We start from the raw sequence: 13,914 nt of genomic DNA, 5'->3' as shown, positions 1-13,914 counted from the left end.
TTTTGGGATTAATGTCATTATGATATAATACAGTGATGTTTTCTTGGTTAAAAAAAAAAAGGGGAACAGGATGGGTCAGGACATTTCACATTATTACTTTATTTGTATGGGTAAACTGATTTATCATTTTGCTCACAGAAGATTAAGATTAACACCTACAACTAATAAATTGAGCCAGAAGAGGAAAAGGCACATCCATATATTCAACACAACTCAAAAACACAAAAGTTGGACAACTTAAATTTGGGTTGAAAAAGTCAAGTCAAGTGAAAAAGAAACCTAAACCTGCAAATGACGTTCACACGCCACATGAATAAGCTGCAGTGAGTGAACATATTTGAGTTGAGAGGACCTTGGGGAAAACATGAGTCATTGTGGGTAAAACAGAAACTGAAAAATGCCGCAACAAGAACGTACAGCACATGATGACACCATTGCTCAATCCATCTGGCAACTTCCTAGGCTACAATATTGATATAGTTGAGCTGTTAAGGCATGTGTTGACTTGTCCCGTATCAATTTTTTCTCTATTTTGTGTAAAATGATACCTTCATCCTGTATTATTTTAATTCTTAGTATCAACAGTTAGGCTTTCCTGTGAAGTCACTTTTACAATGCTTCCTACAAGTTCTCATTACAATTGATGTATTATTAGTTTCGGCTCTCCTTCCGTGGGATGAAAACACATATCCATCCTGTGTCGGAGACGCTTCCGAAGCTGCAAGCGACGCCGGACCGAGATTGTCTTGTATTCTTGGGCTTTTAGTTTGGCATAGTAATCTGAGAATTTGTTAAAGAGGAAGGAGATGGGCATTCCGTTCAGGATGATTCCAAAGGAAATGCAGACAAAGGCCACCATTCGACCCAGGATGGTCACAGGGACCACATCGCCGTATCCAACAGTGGAGATGCTGACCTAAGATCGAAGAGAAAAAAAAAAAAAAGGGGACTGGTCGCCAGCCAAATACAGTCCATTGACAGATAACTACTCACAATTACAGGATGGTCTGCGATGAAGCTAACTTTGTGATTTTGAATACATTTTGCGTTCGTTTCAAAGCTGTTCTTCTAAAGTCTAGTTCAAGCCTTATAAGTTGATCTTAGGTAACCTTTCAAAATGTGTTTGTTCACCAACTTTCTCATTTCCAGTCATCTACACTCATGGGACTTGAGTCATAAAAGATTAGTTGTGGATTAACTTTGTGAATGAGGAAGTGGTAGCTGTACAAAAGTTTCGTTTTAACCCCAACCGAATGTGACGGAAACACGATTGAAAGACGCTATGGTGGCAGCCATTTCACAGCGCTACCCACTATCATTAGAAAACCAAACCAAATAAGTGCGCTACAGCCCAAAAGTAAATCGTGCCACTCAGTGGAAAATCAACGATAGTAAATTCCATCTACGTCATGGAACAGTCTGTACTCTTCTTCCTGAGTGGCGGTGGCGACAGAGTTGAAAACAGCTGGCCACTATTATACAGTTCAGTTAACCCGTCAAATATACGCAAAACATTCCTTCGACCAAGTACTTGGCATTTTCTAGGCAGATGTATCAGATAAACACTTCCTCTGATGACATCACAAAAGGCAGAATTCATTATCGGTGGGTGTCTATACTTACTGCAGCCCACCACCAGGCGTATGGAATACTACTGATGGGAGAACCCTCCGTTTCCCTCTCGGCCGAATGCAGGAGAGCAGAGAACGTAAAGATCCCCATGGCGATGAAGAGCAATATGCACGAGGCCTGCTGGTAACATTGACGGAGCGTAAAGCCAAAAGCTCTCATGCCGGTCGAGTGGCGGGCCAGTTTTAAAATACGAAAGATCCGCAGAAGTTTGACCACTTTCAGGACATGACTTAACTTGCTGACGCTCGCCAAGGTCCTAAGGTCTTCTCGTGTGTTCCCGTCACCCGAGCCAGGAATGGCTTCCAAGATGATCTGGGCGAAATAAGGCATGACCGCCACCATGTCTACAAAGTTGAGCCCACTCTTCAAAAACATTTGGACGTCTGGCGTGGTGGCAAGTCGTGTTAAATACTCCAAAGCAAAGAACACAATGGTGATGACCTCCACCCACTCCATGTGAGTTTTCCCCCCAATTTGATAGATTTGAAGCTCCTCCACAGTGTTGAGAGACATTGCCACAATAGAAATAAGGACAAAGAGGTTGGAGATCACACTGAACGCTTTGGCCTGAGTCGAAGAGTAAGGATCCTCCACCAGGTTCCAAAAACTTTTCCGAATCTTACCAAACAGCATGCCTTCGAATAACTCGTCGTCATACTTGACCTCGATCTCACCCAGTAGTTCTTGCTCCACCTTCAAGTTGTCCTTCAGTTCATCCACCTTCTCCTCAAACACCATACAGCAACAACGGGTGGTGTCCGTTAGACTCAAGCCCCAGTATGCAATTTCCTCCTCAAAGTTGATTGGGCACATTTCTCTGATGATCCACAGTTCTCCGCTGGCATAAAAATGGCAGATGTGGTGGAAAAAAGCAGGATCATGGTCAAAGAAGAATTCATTGTTTTTAACCGAGTAGTCATCGCAGAGGGTGGCGAGCCGGGCTGTGTTGGCCGCCAGGGAGCCGATACGAGTGTGAGGATATTTCATGGCACATTTTTTAGGGATGTGGAAAACCTTCCCACCGACATTAAGCTTCATATGATGTTGCTGTTTGGCTTTTTCGTCAACCCCCGGGCAATCTGGAGAGTCCAAGTTCTCCAGAGAGCTCCAGGCTTTCACAGCACTCTGCTGAGAAAAGGGAAAAGTCTTTTTGTCTTTTTCACCTTTTGCCAGGCAGTTGATTGTGCTGCGGCGATTTTGCAAACGTTTCTGAAGCTGAGCCACGTCTGCGTTCATTGCACCTGTGGTTAAAAAGCAGGAAGTCAGCGTTGACGAAGAAAAGGAGAAAAGCACAACAGGAAACCAGACAGGAAAATGTGTGTGCCCTGACACATGCTAACCTGCTGAGTCGTCAAAAAAAATCCATGTGCTCCCGCTTGCGCTGATATTCCAGTAAAAGGGAGTCTTTCCTGTTTACTTATGCCAGGTCACCTCGCTCGGGCAGGACACAAAAAGCGTTTGATGTGTTAGTAGAACAGTCACCAGGGAGTAAACGTTTGAGCCCCTTAATCTAATTGGTGAGTCTCCAAGTTTCCTTAACAAGTTGTACATTTAGTGGAGGCGGGAGAGATTAGCGGATAAAGTTGATTTAAGGATTTTCAAGAGATAAGACGAACAGGCAGTTGAAGCCAGCGCGTTTACTTGTTCCGCTGTAAATCAGACATTTCCGTTTGGTGAAGATATAAAATGCCACCTCTGCTTTTCAGTTGATCTTGATACAAATTAAAAAAAAAAAAATCTAGATTTTGAATAGGGCTGAGAGAGAGACATTTTAAAATACAAAATGTCAAACCATAATCTAGGACACTTCTCGGATGCGTTTGAATTGAAGAACAGAGATTAGAAACAGAAGAGCAAGTTTTTTTCCATTACAAAGTATTTGTATACAAGGAAATAAAAAGAAAGAAACATATAAGAAGAAAAACTATTTATTTTTTTTACAGTCAGTTTTGCTCCAGTTGCAGATACAAAAGTGCAACGGCGCATATGTAAATAAACTCCTCTATTTTTCAAAATAAATAACAAAACAGCAGTTTGTACCGTACTTCTGTTGATACTTGTGGGGTAAAAAAAATAAATTCAAACCTCCCAAGTGAGAACCTTTATTCCTGGTGTCAGAAGTCAACACCTTCAAGTATCAAACCAATACAGGCTGATTTCCTTGCCTGCATATCCGAGCTGCACCTAAAACACTGCTTTTGACCAACAAGCTTTACAATCAACAAACAAGTAGGTCTTAAATTAATTTCTACAACTACTTTAAGTGCATAGCGCTTTTTGGAGTGACCAAGCTCAACATGTGAAAGAATCACAAGAGGTGCAAGTAATCAAAAGAACTAAAGTCAGTTTGTTTTTGGACGCCGCCATGAGTAACGATGAGCACAGCAGCTCAGCTCACCGAGGATTGTGACAATGTCGGGCGAAGGCGTCTTCATTCACAGTCCAAGTCCAGCTTAAGAGTTTCCTGGCGGAGGAGAGGCCATGGCTTAGTTGACACAGTGAACCACATTAAGTCTTTACGGCTTCTCTCAAGACGCATTAAGGGGACATTTTATTTCTTTAAATTCACTTGGGATGGTTGTTGACATCACATTTGTTTGCATTTCCCCACCAAACTTAAAATTCAGTCATGTTTAAATAGCCAGAATTTAAAGCTCTGAAAGATTTTTCTGTTCAGCCCAAACCTAGACTGATGATTTCACATTTACCCGTGTTTAATTTTGTCCTCCCTCCAAGGTATTACTTCATAGTCTTTAACACTTCACTGCCAGCCCACAGATGGCGGGGTGGGGGGGAGAAAAAAAAAAAAAAAAAAAACTTCCAGGAAACATCTGGAAGGTGCTGGAGCAAACAATGGCTGCGCTAACAAAAGAAGATATGATTGTGTGGATTTTATAGAGGAAAATGGGGTCCGTGGTGTTAAATAGTGTTCATATAATGGTTGGATTTTGAATTAAAATACAATATTTCCTTTTAAATTTGATCCTCACACGCTGTGTCAATCATCACTTCAGTGACACCGTTTCAAATATCTAGCGAGCTTCTGTGAAATGATATTCTTCCCATAATGCGTGAGTGTTGTCTTGCCTTGCTTACACGTGGACCTTGGATGAGCGGGTCCTGAGATTCGTTGAGGGGGAAGCTTTGCACTACGAGATTCCTGGCGGGCCGGAACTCTTCTCTCCACCACCACAGAAGCGTTCCCACCAGGAGCACACTGAGGAACACTGGTAGAAACAAACAGACATGACGACTGTTACACTGCTCATAATTGCAATAAGGGGAAAAATAAAGAGTAAAAAGCTCTCCACTGAGAGTAGAGGGTATCAAAAGCGGTGCAGAGGCAGAAACGAGAAGGCGGCTTCTTGTTTCCATTCCTATATTTAGCTTCTAGTGTTGTGTGTAATCGGGCGCAAGACAGCTGCAAAGGCGCCGTTACATTAGCCGGCCGTGTGGGGAAGGTTTATGACTCAGCTCGGTTACCACGGCAACAGTCTTATCAAAGCGCCGTTCCCTGAACAGATCAATCCAACAGAAACAGCAGCGGCTTTAAATCAGACACTATTGAGGGACCTTGGGGTCCTGATATGTTAAAAATGTTTGCCTTAATTAGCTCACCAATGATTTCAAAATAAAACACCAGCTTGTAATTTATTCGAAGAAAATCGAAGCTAACCATGCTTACCGGTTAGCGAAAGGATTCCCGCCAATCCGGGATCGGATAAACCGAACGCAGGAACGGTGCGGGAAATAGCAGGGACGCCTTGCGATGGATTGCGCCGCGATCCGGCGCAGTGGAAGCTGATGGTCGGCGAAAGGAGATCGACAACGCACGTCTGCGTGCACCACATTCCGGGACGGCCGCATACGCCGTTGTCTGGAGATGAGTGGACCGCGCTGTTAGTTTCAAACTAGTTTTGCATCACGACAAATTTGATTATTTGCTCCGACATTTGGGTTGAAGGGCAGGCTGAATGATGGCAAGGCCGCCCGGTGAGGTGACGTTTGTCAGAAGTCGTTGAAAGTCGTTCCCGTTGTGCTTGTTGGCTCTGCAGATGGAGTGTGTGTCTTGGTCAGTCCAGTATACAAAACCCTAAAGTAGAAAACATACGGGTAAAAAAGTTTTTACGAGGGATAAATACAAGTATCAGTTTTATTTCATTGTATCGGTACTCACGACACTGTTGTGCGATCAGAAAGTCAAAATTAGAAGGATAGAAAATTACAATTAATTTCATGCAATTTTAAGAAAAAAATAATTGAGACTACCGTAATTTTCGGACTATAAGTCGCACCGGAGTATAAGTCGCACCAGCCATAAAATGCCCAAAAAAGTGAAAAAAAACCATATATATGTATATAAATCGCTCCTGAGTATAAGTCGCCCCCCCACCCAAACTATGAAAAAAAAACGCGACTTATAGTCCGAAAATTACGGTACTTATGCCAGATAAACATAAATATTTTATTATTAAATTATTTTCCCAATTTAAAAAGTACTCTATTAAAAATTACAGGGGAAAAAAAAAAAAGACAGCATCATTTTATTTATATTATTATTTAATTTGTTGCAAAAGGATGAATCCTCATTTGCCTTTATTTTTTTCTTCCACTTTTCGATGCAACACTGGCATGTTATCTGTTTACCTCAAATACCGCCAGCCCAAATGGCTGATCCAGATAACCGTTTGACTCCAGCACAGTTTTACGGTGACGCCCATCAAGGTTGGCTCTGGAGATGCTTCTCATGCCGCTATCAAGCCAGTACAGCAACTGGCGAGGCGTATCTAGGGAGGAAGATCAAATTCAAGATTCAAGATTCAAGAGTATTTATTCGCCATGTTTGAGCGTGCCAAACAAGGAATTTGACTTCGGTAAAACACACCCTCTGTTCAACATATAGGTGACTAACAACACTCAGGACATGTGAATAATGGCAAAAACAGTGTAGACAAATTCAAAAGGTTTCAAAACAACTTTAAAGGCACTCCAGTCAGATGTGAGATTGTTCATGAGGTACAAAATATTACATTGCAAAATTGCCATTCCATATAATTTCCCCCTACTTACCCAGAGTAAGAGCAACCGGGTTGTGTAGTAGAGAAGTCACCACATTCCTCATCTCCTGGCCATCAAAGGTCGCCCTCACAATTTTTGCTGGGCTGCCACACTGGGCCCAGAAGAGCAGTCTGGAAATAATAATAAATAAAAATCATTTCCAATAATTATGATGGCTGCTATTTACAAAAAGTTGCGTTTGTGTGAAATTTCAGGATGGAGTTAAATTGCACTGTAAGCTTTACATCTGAATTTAGAGCAAGATGAGGAGCAAAATTCACATTTGTGGAACGACAAGGCCAAAAGTAACACACTTTTCCCCCCCCGACGTGTTTCAAAGGTTTCCAAAAGTGTGTTTTTCTTTTCTTTGCAAGATAAGGCTTCCGACGTGATTAAGATAAGAGATTGTGTGTCTGGGACATGAAAAGTGCCAGGACATGCCGAAAACCACTGTGGCTCCTTCAATGTTCCCAAAACGTTTTCTTCTCATCTTTTCAGATGTTTTCTCTTGACGGCACATAGTATTAACAGCCACATAAAAGTAATCCTCAAATGACTTCCTACCCATTCAGAGGGTCCACCGTGATTGCACAAGGCTTGTCCAGTCCTGTGATGACTTGGCGCTGCTGAGAGCCATCAAGCAAGCTGACATGAATGGAACCGCTCTCCAAAGAGCTCCAGAAGAGAAGATGATGTATCCAATCCAGAGTCAGGCCAGAGACAGGACTGAGAAACTTCAGCACCAACGTGGCATCCTGGGCTTGGAAATTTAGGTTGACCCTGAAATGAATATAAGAAATAAATCTAAGGAGTACAGTTCTGAAAGGTGTCAAGTTATGGGCCAGCCAAAACATTAAACCAAAAACTGTTGATTCATTTCAATAGAGGCTAAAGGGAAATTTGATCATTAAATCTAAATGTTTTTTTTTCTGTAAAACATTTCTTACTTGTTCTCATGCGGGCATACTGGATGTTTTAATCATATGAAGCAAAACTTAATAATAAACAATATATGACAAACAAATTTGCTGAGAAGTGGTAGAATTATATATTAAATTAAATTAATTAAATATGGAGAAGTGGTAGAATTATATGTTAAATTAAATGAACTAAAAAATACATATATATATACGATTTTTTTTGTATATATATATAAAAAATATTCCAGTTTACAGCATGCACAGCTTGTTCTACAATTCATGCAATATCTCCTCTGTCAGTTTTAATGACAACATCCACCTTACATAAAGTAAAAAAACGCTTGCCTATATAATAGCTTTGCACTTTGGCCACTACAGGATGTACGGATTAAGACAACTCGCAGTGTGTTTACAATTGGATCTAACTTGATGTCCTTGGCAGGGGAGACTTTGCTTGAACTATCAACACACACACACACTGGTATATAATGTTTAGATCTCCTCACTTACCTGTAAATGGAGCCCTGTCCTTGCTGGGCCAGGTACAGTATATTTTTAGAGGCCAAGACTGCCACAGGACCCGGTCCATGGACTGCTAACGTCCTGGAAGTTGCACCACCAGAGCCCATCTCAATAAGTCCTTCAAATGTGGACACCATCACCTTGGCATCAACCCCTGGAGGGACATAAAACATATCACTTCATCTGTTCTCCATTCCAAAAATATGCATGTTAGGTTCGTGAAGGGTCTAAAATTGGACCGAGGTGTAAACGTGAGCGTTAATGTTGGTACCCCACGTAACGAGGACAAACAAAACGGATGGAAGCATCACCGAAAGTGTTAACCAACTCTTGCTTTTTACGAGAAAGTCTTAGCTAAAGGTTAATGTTTTTTTTTTTTTTTTAATGGATTTGTAAAGATAAGTCAACTTAACGGTGGAAAGGTGGAGCCACTCTTTGCACAATTTAAGTGTGCCTGAACAAATCCTGTTACGGTCAATGACTGACTAAACGTGCTGTGCAAATATGTTGCCAATGACTTGCCAATCTTGTTCAAACATGGGGAACCTTGTATTTCAGTTTGAAGTGGAATGCATATCTATTGCCTAACATAGCATATATGTTTCTGAAACATGAAAGAAACACAGAGAGGGCCAGGCCGCCATTTGAATTTGGAAATTTAACGGCTGCCTCACCTTTAGCCTTGCAGTCTTTGCTCGTAGGGGTCAGCTGATATCCGTCAAGGCAGTCGCAGGAGAGGCTACCGTTTGTGTCAACGCACAGTTGATCACAATGGTCACTTTCCAGGCACGTGTCCACTTCTGTGTGACCAAAAAAAAACAAATTACAAAATACAAATACAAAATTAGACTCAAAAAGGAATAAGATTCAAGAGTTTTTATTCGCCATGTTTGAGCGTGCCAAACAAGGAATTTGACTTCGGTAATAATTAATACAGTTTACACCCCTGATATGTGGCTGACTTTAGTTTGAAGTCATTCATTTCTAAATGATGTGGGCAATTGTATTCATTTCCAGCTTGGGAAGACTTCCTCACCTTCACAGTGAGTATTCCCAATAAGGCGCATACGGTCGGGACATTCACAGTGGAAGCCCATCTGTGTATCCACGCAATGGTGAGAACAGCCTCCATTATTAACGAGACACTCGTTCTGCTCTGCAAGGACAAATGTTACATCATCAGCATTTACGGGAAGAACTGTATTGACAGAATGAAAGGAAAACCAAACAAGAAAACCATTTTGTTCATTGCACAAGGAGGATGTGTCATTTTATTGCGGTGATAAAATCTCGTCAAATTTGACTGGCACACATTGAATAAAAAGGTCATCAGTAAAATTCGTAGCCGTGATGAGGATAACTTAGCTCCAGACGATAAATGGATGAGTTATACAGTGTTTTTATGACACCTGTTTAACCTTTCAAGAGCATCAGTAAGCGCACCACAGCGTGACTACAGCGCCCTCTGCAGGCTATCATTGAAATTACATTGTCAGTTGCCTTGGGGAAAATAAAATAAGCATTTGTTTATTTAAGAATTAAAAGCGTTTTGTTTTATTCGCCACCATGAGTCGAGTCGACTAGTATATGAATGTTTTTTTATTGTGTCAATGCAATTGATAGATGCGTAAAAATAAAGAGTAGATGGTTTTCTCTTACCGCAGTTCTCCTCGTCTCTTGCATCCGAGCAGTCTGCTTTGTTGTCACACCTCCAAGTATGGAGGATGCATTGGCCGTCACCGCAATCAAACTCGGATGCCTCGCAAGAGCTGGCCGGCCTCAGAGCGCATAACTCCTGGATCTCATCTCGCCCGTCTTTGCAGTCCACGCGTCCGTCACACAGCCGGTGCTTGCGGAGGCAGCCGTCGGACGGCCCGCAGGAGAAGAGGCCGGCAGCGCAGCTCGGACAGGAATCCTCATCGCTGCCGTCGCCGCAGTCGTCCACGCCGTTACACGACAGGTGAGAGGGGAGGCATCGTCCGCCGCTCAGACAGGTGAACTCGCCCTTCTTACACTTGAGCTGACCTGTGGGAAATCTCGGTCAATATTGTGAAATTCTTCAATCAAACAAAAAAGGCAAAACATTAGTTTGTTTGTTTCTGGTGTCACCTGACAAGAGTCAGACTCACCACAATGGTGTTCATCGGATCCGTCGTGACAGTCGCTGTATTGATCACAAAGCTTCTCGCTTGGGATGCATGAGCCATCTTTGCACCTGAACTCCAATTGTTCGTGGCAAGCAGGGAGCGTGTGACCTGCAGAACCCCAAACAAACTTTATTATTATTACTGTTTGGATAACCCCTCAGGTAGTTTGTCTACTTTATTATCTGTAGGAGCAAAACAATGAATACTGTTTGTGGTAGGACAACAGTGATGGAGCAAAAATTCAATTATAAATGAGATTTTCAGTCACATTGTCAGACATCTGGGCCAGCTATAGAGACTTACCCTAGCACTTTAAATCTTTTAATCGATGGTAAGCTGTTTAAAGTTGTTTTTGCTCAATTTTGTCTCATGATTGTGCTAATCTGAAATGGCTTATAGTTTCATTTGATACATTTTAAAATCTAAATGAATGTGTTGATTGCCCGATCGTTTTCGTAACACATCTTTAACCATATGAGCACAATATTATAGAGATATACGGATATGCAAGTCAAGTTCAAATTCACGCCCAATTGGACGCGCGTGACGTGATTATTGACGCTAATGTCAAGTTTGCACGTGGACTCATTCTACGCAAAAGCGAAATAAACTCGAATGCGTGTGAATGTCTGAATGGATAACAAAAACGGAGAAAATGATATCATCCGAAGTACATTTGTAGCAGATAGATAAATGTTATTCATTCAAACGAAGGGGATCATGTTCCAACTTTAGCCTTCATAAGCTAACAAACCCGAAAAAACACATTGCATGAACAAGGCACAGCGCAATTTCCCTATATAGGTAGAAGATTTTACCTAAAATGTGATGCTGGATGATGGAAAATACCCAAATAAATAAAAATCCAAGGTGTCCCATGCTCGTTCTCTCCTAGGCTTGTCATCCGTCGCGAAAATATGACGTCAGAGGCACATTGCTGCCTTCTTTATGGGGCCGTTGTTCGTCTGAAGATTCATGCGACCTGAAATTTGATTCAAAACACTTACTACAAAACATATGATTTTTATAGCAGAGGGAGGAATGCAGGTTGGATAGCGTGCAAATGTGAAGTTGCACCCCAATTTTGTGATAAAATAGCTATTTCTATATATACCTGTACCTTCCGGTTATATTGACAATTTTTTAGTTTTCATTATTTGTCTTCAGTGTTCTGATAGCACACGAGTATATACCCTCAAAGTATGGAATCAGAGAATCTAATTTAAATCCAGATGCTCATTTTCTATCTGGGTTCTTATCTATGTATATAAGGAAATAACATGAACCAGGTTGGATTTGTCTTTTTTCCAGATGCACAACAAAACAAAATATGTGATAGATAACATATTTGCAGGAAAGTTGGAAAATTATTTATATGTGTGATGACCTATCTTGTGCTGTGCACACAGTATGGTATGCGGTGGAAAGAGTGAAGGACACGTACAAATGCAATGAAATAATTCATAACCATCAGTTTTATTTATAACATGTCTTTTGTACTTTCTGCAGGGGGAGTTCTGGGGGTGGCTAAGTCGATAATGCTCAGAGGTATGGCTGATCTGTGGAGAGTTCTGGTTCCTTGTACACCGCCCCGGGAGTCACTGGAGGCTTTGTTACCGCAACAGCTTGGCTAGAAGACAACAAGTGGAGACACACAATGTCTTAAAGGTTTTATGATGGCACGAGTTGACTCTAGGAGTAATGATTTGAAATTTCATTGATTCCTATAGAGGAAAAAAAGAACTTGGGAGGTGAGACTTACCTGCCGGCAGTGAGCGCCTTCTGTGCGGACATGACAACTGTTGGGGGCATGGATTCTCTGCGTCCATCTCTGGTGAAATAATAGTTGTGTGCAAACTTGTGGCTTGGCCCAGCGGCCAAGTTAGGTGGTGGCTGTGTCCTACAGAAGAGGGACAGTCAATTTAGGAATATTATAAAAACAGCAGTGCAGACTATTTCATTGTGCACCATTCATAATCTTGACATGTCATTATTACAGTAATTCAATTGCGATACATTGTTTAACAAAGTAAGACTTTTATTTGCAAGGTGGGACGTTCCTCTTCCAGGATAACACAATAACTCTTTGTTGTTGTTTTGGAGACTGTAATGATGTCACTTGTCTGCTGCGTATAACCTTCATTTTTTCGTCATCTCACCAGATTTATATACGCACCTTTTTGCTACCTCTTCATACCGCAGTTGGAGTTTAGTCTGAAGGTCATGCTGTAAAAATGCAAAATAGCACCACATCAAACCAGTTGCAAGAGCATTTTAATTTTGTTGTCATTTCCCAAATTGGCTCAAAAGCGAGTTGACACAGACGCCTTCGTTTGCACACTGTCCAGCAACGTAAATGGGTACTTTTAAAAGTTCTATTGTCCTCGGCAATGTTGTCTTGTATTCATCACGACACCCCGTTTCAATCACTTACCCCTGAAAGAAAATTTCGAAGCCTTTGTATGATTTTAGTGGCATACGCCATGTTTGCTGTTATGAAGGACACGCGGCTTCTTCTGTGTTCATTAACTGCCTTTCTCAGCACACTACTGACACCATGCGGCCAGGAAGATAAACTGCAGCTTTACATGAGCGATTTTTTTCTCCTTTTCCTAACGCTTTGTATAATGTAGTTAATGAGGCTTTCATATTGAGAAAAAAAAAAAAAAAAGGTTAAAACACAAGAATTTGTCGAGAGAAATACAAATTTTATTTTTCACAATACACAGTACTGGGCGACACCGCCAATATACCATGCAATCAAGTATTACGGATATGTGCTTGTTTCATGCAGCATGCAATGCACAGAAGAGTCCACAGGAGAAAACGTGCACATTTACAACAGTGTGCAACTTTGGATTTCCAAATTGATCATGTGCTCGAGCATAACCTCCTGCTTCCATGACATCACGGTTTGGTTGGGGTAATTGGTGCCATACTGTTGTTGGCAGACACCTGAGATGCAAATAAGGTAGATTTGTCATTTGAATTCGTTTTCCACAAACTCAATATCAATCAGAACTGTTTTTTTATATTAAAAACATCTTGCAATAGTAAAAACTGTTCCAGCATGAGCAGTGTGGTTTTCTTTGGAATTGTTTTGAACTAGCTAACTTACCTTTAGTTTTGTCTTCAAATTATATCGTTATTTTTGATCACGTTGGTTAAGTGTGCACTTTCTTTTCTATCTGAAGCTTTGGTCATGGTATGATTAAAGATGTGTCAAGATTTTCTACCACCACATACTGTAACTTTAAAACATAAAATAATTCCAGTCCAGAAATCTATTTGTCGTTATAAAAACATTGATCTTGTTCTATATGCGCCTGTAAACAGAGCATGAGTCATTTAGCTTCCTGTAATTGAGAAGAATGATCAAACTACAACTACAAAAACAAAATTACTTTCATTTAAGGTATGACAAAGGGTAGTTTCATCTTGGAGCACAGAGTAAAGAGCAGTACAGTACATATCAGGTTTGTTGTAAACAATTCCATCAATCACACAAGATTTGTGTTCAGGGAAAAGAAAGTGTAGATATTTGAAAAATAAAAATAAAAAGTTCCTTAAAGCTGGTGCATCAGCTTTGGTGTTGAAGATGCTCATTCGAGGGAATATGTTAAAAGCAGTACATG

The 13,914-nt window shown here is 41.0% G+C and overlaps 3 protein-coding genes across 5 annotated transcripts; all 3 read right to left on the bottom strand.

Annotated features, from left to right (window-relative positions):
• Nucleotides 1–103: 103 nt before the first annotated feature.
• On the bottom strand, nucleotides 104–3,149 carry LOC119121494 (potassium voltage-gated channel subfamily V member 2-like). 2 transcript variants are annotated; one of them, XM_037249083.1, is made up of 3 exons: nucleotides 2,973–3,149; nucleotides 1,624–2,873; nucleotides 104–916 (listed from the first exon to the last, which is right to left on the bottom strand). In XM_037249083.1, exons 2-3 carry the CDS (start codon nucleotides 2,866–2,868, stop codon nucleotides 635–637), a joined length of 1,527 nt encoding a protein of 508 aa, XP_037104978.1. In that variant the 5' UTR covers nucleotides 2,869–2,873; nucleotides 2,973–3,149; the 3' UTR covers nucleotides 104–634. The 2 variants fall into 2 exon arrangements, with proteins under 2 accessions (XP_037104978.1, XP_037104977.1); XM_037249082.1 differs by having other exon boundaries at nucleotides 1,624–3,149.
• Nucleotides 3,150–3,544: 395 nt separating this feature from the next.
• Nucleotides 3,545–11,190, bottom strand: LOC119121493 (low-density lipoprotein receptor-like). 2 transcript variants are annotated; one of them, XM_037249080.1, is made up of 13 exons: nucleotides 11,098–11,190; nucleotides 10,262–10,387; nucleotides 9,792–10,157; nucleotides 9,169–9,288; nucleotides 8,807–8,932; nucleotides 8,121–8,286; nucleotides 7,255–7,470; nucleotides 6,703–6,821; nucleotides 6,280–6,419; nucleotides 5,584–5,725; nucleotides 5,318–5,509; nucleotides 4,720–4,859; nucleotides 3,545–4,096 (listed from the first exon to the last, which is right to left on the bottom strand). In XM_037249080.1, exons 1-13 carry the CDS (start codon nucleotides 11,156–11,158, stop codon nucleotides 4,064–4,066), a joined length of 1,947 nt encoding a protein of 648 aa, XP_037104975.1. In that variant the 5' UTR covers nucleotides 11,159–11,190; the 3' UTR covers nucleotides 3,545–4,063. The 2 variants fall into 2 exon arrangements, with proteins under 2 accessions (XP_037104975.1, XP_037104976.1); XM_037249081.1 differs by having other exon boundaries at nucleotides 4,729–4,859.
• Nucleotides 11,191–11,731: 541 nt separating this feature from the next.
• ndufa7 (NADH:ubiquinone oxidoreductase subunit A7) lies at nucleotides 11,732–12,826 on the bottom strand. Its single transcript, XM_037250349.1, has 4 exons — nucleotides 12,714–12,826; nucleotides 12,456–12,505; nucleotides 12,042–12,179; nucleotides 11,732–11,909 (listed from the first exon to the last, which is right to left on the bottom strand). The coding sequence occupies exons 1-4, from the start codon at nucleotides 12,762–12,764 to the stop codon at nucleotides 11,822–11,824; spliced, it is 327 nt and encodes a 108-aa protein (XP_037106244.1). The 5' UTR covers nucleotides 12,765–12,826; the 3' UTR covers nucleotides 11,732–11,821.
• Between the last annotated feature and the right edge of the window lie 1,088 nt (nucleotides 12,827–13,914).

The sequence above is a fragment of the Syngnathus acus genome, chromosome 4, assembly GCF_901709675.1.
Source record: "Syngnathus acus chromosome 4, fSynAcu1.2, whole genome shotgun sequence".
Lineage (NCBI taxonomy): Eukaryota > Metazoa > Chordata > Actinopteri > Syngnathiformes > Syngnathidae > Syngnathus > Syngnathus acus.
Note: the sequence above shows the minus strand (reverse complement) of the source record. Positions and strands in the feature narration are given on the sequence as shown.

What these genes read in the sequence shown, in the direction of transcription:
- ndufa7 (XM_037250349.1), bottom strand. Translation starts at nt 12,764, where the DNA reads ATGGCGTATGCCACTAAAATCATACAAAGGCTTCGAAATTTTCTTTCA. An exon ending in TTCGAAATTTTCTTTCAGGG is followed by an intron (nt 12,506 to 12,713) that starts GTAAGTGATTGA and finishes GCATTTTTACAG; the next exon opens with CATGACCTTCAGACTAAACT. An exon ending in AAGGCGCTCACTGCCGGCAG is followed by an intron (nt 11,910 to 12,041) that starts GTAAGTCTCACC and finishes GTTGTCTTCTAG; the next exon opens with CCAAGCTGTTGCGGTAACAA.
- LOC119121494 (XM_037249082.1), bottom strand. Translation starts at nt 2,868, where the DNA reads ATGAACGCAGACGTGGCTCAGCTTCAGAAACGTTTGCAAAATCGCCGC. An exon ending in ACGCCTGGTGGTGGGCTGCA is followed by an intron (nt 917 to 1,623) that starts GTAAGTATAGAC and finishes CTTCGATCTTAG; the next exon opens with GTCAGCATCTCCACTGTTGG.
- LOC119121493 (XM_037249080.1), bottom strand. Translation starts at nt 11,158, where the DNA reads ATGGGACACCTTGGATTTTTATTTATTTGGGTATTTTCCATCATCCAG. An exon ending in CATCCAGCATCACATTTTAG is followed by an intron (nt 10,388 to 11,097) that starts GTAAAATCTTCT and finishes GGGGTTCTGCAG; the next exon opens with GTCACACGCTCCCTGCTTGC. An exon ending in ACGGTGGACCCTCTGAATGG is followed by an intron (nt 6,822 to 7,254) that starts GTAGGAAGTCAT and finishes TATTATTTCCAG; the next exon opens with ACTGCTCTTCTGGGCCCAGT.